The following is a 3,399-nucleotide window of genomic DNA, read 5'->3' as shown; positions in this document are numbered from 1 at the left end:
ATAATTCTAATACATGAAAAACATTCATATGGAGATTGCTTCTCCTTCACCAGGTAAAACAATGATTCTTGCTAAGATTTACATTCACCCAAGTTGAGGAGTAACTCTTTATAAAAAGGAGTAACTATTTGTTTTCAAGCATCCACCACAATTTGCTCCACGACTTTCTCTCCTGACCCGTCAGAGTTACACTCTCAACTAAACTAAAAATATTTTTATATGTATTGCCCATACCTTTTTACCAACCCTTTATTAAATCCACATTCTTTCTTAAATACTTGATATGTGTTGTGGAATGGAAAATTTGTACTCCTATTGAGAAATTTATTTAATTTTTCATTCAACCTGCAAACAAAAATCTGCAAACAAAATCTACTTGGCAAGTATGGTTACTGTCGGTTGAGTAAAAGCGGTGAGATTAATTGAGTTGCCGGTGAGCATTTCCCGACGGCAAGTAAATTGCTCAAGCCTCTCTGCTTTGGTAGATCACGCACATCTTGATTTCTGTCTGGTTAGGGCGTTGGAATAAGGACTGAGTTTGAATGCCAGGTTGATTACGTATTGCACCGTGTGTATGGTGATAAATACAGATTAATGTTTTATTAAATGTTGATTGGTGCTCTGCTGCCACCATATTTGGAATATACAGAAATCAAGATGTCCTTACAAGTTTTACCCGCAATCACTCATTTGTGTTATTACAGCGTCATAGAAATATTTCAAAGTCTATATTCACCCTGAATACCGTGTGAGTGCTTCGTTACTTCAGCCATCAACATATGGTCTTAAAATTGACATTGAGTTTGTTCCTCTGGGAAACGCTGTGAAAAAGGAATGCTGTTGTTATTGCTTGAATGTGGATGAGATATTTTTTCTATAATTTATTGATTGCGGGGTTGTTATCTTCAGTATTGTTCAAATACATTTATTTGAATGCGAATATATAGCTGCTATTAGCATAACAAAATGGTATTGTTGGTTTTTTTGTTACAAATTTAATAAACTGAGCAGTAAAACTATAATAATGGAGATCTATAACATCCTAAACCACCATACTTTAATACGCAGTAAACAACTGTTTTGATGAAAGACGGGCATAAAATCAACATATAAGGAATAAACAAAATGTTTTATGCTAAATTAGCTCTTCTCATATTTGTTAATTATAATAACTCCTCATATTTTAAGACATGTGAAGGAAAATAATCACAGTATCTCACCTTCTCTTAAATACGCATAATTCCACCATTTTAGAAAAGCTAAAGAAAGTTTCCTAAATTAAGAAACGAAAGGAGTTCTAGAATGCACTCGATATCATTGAAAGTAATATCTGACTCTGATTGCCAAATACAATTTAAGGAAAGATGTCGAGATCTGATTGATAGAAGGTTTAGAACTATGTGCCTACTCCTCTGATTGATACAGGAAAGAAACGTTTACGAGAAATTCCAGGTCAAAGTTTGTGATCAATTGGTCCCGTGACTAACTTGGTGCGTCGTGGCCTTGAACTGTTATGGAATCTAGGAATGCCCTTGCTTTGTACTCCTTGGAAGCCAGCAGATTCATAAACTCGGCGAAGTTTGTATCTCTGTACAGTGCTGGGCGGTGTTCATCAATGAGTTCGGGCGCGGGACCAATTTTTGCTTCGAAAGGCATACTCATCAAAGACGCCACCGAAATACGGGATTTCTCTGAGTTCACCACTGCTCGATGCACCACGCTCTTGTATCTTCCATTGCTCAGAATCTGAATGTATCATGCAATAATATATTGTATCAGATAAAGTAATCGGTGTACTAAGCAATGGAGAAACATAATTAGTGAGTATTAATAAGTACCTCTATGTGATCACCGATGTTTACCATGAAGGAGTTGGGCAACGGTCGTACTGCCTTCCATTGGCCATCGTGCAGCAACTGAAAACCTCCAACAGAATCCTGGGAAAGAATGGTAATGCAGCCATAATCTGAATGTGGTGGTATGCCTAAGGTAAGCTCTGGTTCTGGACAAGCAGGATAGTAATTCAGAACCATAAGTTGGCTGCCCTCGTCACGAAAACCATTTTCTACAATATATTTGTCGTGGGACAATCCTAGGCTCTCCACTATTGCGCTCATTATCCTCGCACTCAACAACCTCACCTTTTGGCTGTATGCTGACATCACGCTCCTGTAGGTTTATTATACTCATCAGAATCACTACATAGTATCAACTTCATTTATTCATTAAATAATCTGATCAATTTTCATAGAGGCTTACCGATAATCAGAAGGATTTGAAGGCCAGAGTGGAAGCATTTTGTCGAGGGGATGGCAATAGTGCTTCAGAAAATCTCTCCAGCAGAACACTCGATCTTTCAGATGATTGAAACTGGTGCCGTATCTCACTGCCTTCATCATGTCTTCGGAAATAAATTTGTTCATTTCTTCCACGGGCAGCTCGAAGAACTCAGACGCTACTCTCATCATTTCGCTTATCAAGGATTCCTCCACACCGTGGTTAGTCACCTGCAAATTAATTCTAAGCAATTAACTCTTCCTGTCACAAGTTCATTCTACCAGGCTTCAAATGATTTATGCGAGTAACAAAATAAATATACCTGAAAAATCCCGGTCTCTTGGCAGGCGCGGCCAATGGCAGAGACAACTTGGAGACGATCAGGGCCTTCCAAGATCGAAAGGTCAATAACAGGGAGATCATATTGTTGTGCAGTGCTTGCGACTGTATCGTCATTTGGACGCTTGGCCTCGGGCAAAATAAACCTGCTGGGAAGTTTCTTCACGCCCACTTCACGCAGGTATTTCACCGTCTCGATGCTCAAACTGGACCCTTTATTTACCTCTTCATCGCCATTCTGCCTCCTGCTCGAATAAGAGGGAAAGGCGGCCATTGAAAGTTAACAACACTGGATAATTAAAATTGAAAGCACAGAAATGTTGAAGCAGGCAGACGTAAGTTGGGGGAAGAGGGACCAATTAGTCCGCGCAGCCGGCTGTGTTTGAAGGAATGGGTTTAGTTTCTCTGCCCCGCAACTATTTATTAACCGATCTAGAAACGCATTTACGTCTTCCACCAGGAGAACCAAATTACCAAAGTGGGTCTTCGATTCTCCGTAAGAGTGGAGATGTTGGAGTTGACCTTGATTCCCCTCGTTTCGTAAGGAGCATCACACGGGTCAGCCAGATCGGCAATCCACATAAAAACCATGGATTGGATGCTTGAGTTGACCCTATAGTGTCGTTTTTTGATCTCAGAATCGTGATGCTGGAGTTGACCTTATGGCTGCCGATGGTTTTTAATGTATACTTCCCATGATATCATCTATTGGTGTTATTGTTAGTCGGCTATTGGTGTTATTGTTATTGGTGCTTTAGGAATAACAACACGCGGCCGCTTAAC

General features: G+C 39.7%; 1 protein-coding gene across 1 annotated transcript; it reads right to left on the bottom strand.

Annotated features, from left to right (window-relative positions):
* Positions 1-1,482: 1,482 nt before the first annotated feature.
* Positions 1,483-2,890, bottom strand: LOC149234559 (putative 2-oxoglutarate-dependent dioxygenase SLC1). Its single transcript, XM_089368309.1, has 4 exons — positions 2,600-2,890; positions 2,260-2,507; positions 1,839-2,169; positions 1,483-1,746 (listed from the first exon to the last, which is right to left on the bottom strand). The coding sequence occupies exons 1-4, from the start codon at positions 2,888-2,890 to the stop codon at positions 1,483-1,485; spliced, it is 1,134 nt and encodes a 377-aa protein (XP_089224435.1).
* Between the last annotated feature and the right edge of the window lie 509 nt (positions 2,891-3,399).

The sequence above is a fragment of the Pinus tabuliformis genome, chromosome 8 (assembly GCF_031772625.1).
Source record: "Pinus tabuliformis cultivar Carrire ecotype Pingquan chromosome 8, CPIR1, whole genome shotgun sequence".
NCBI classification, from domain to species: Eukaryota; Viridiplantae; Streptophyta; class Pinopsida; order Pinales; family Pinaceae; genus Pinus; species Pinus tabuliformis.
The sequence above is the reverse complement of the archived record's forward strand: the minus strand, read 5'-3'. Positions and strand labels throughout refer to the sequence as shown.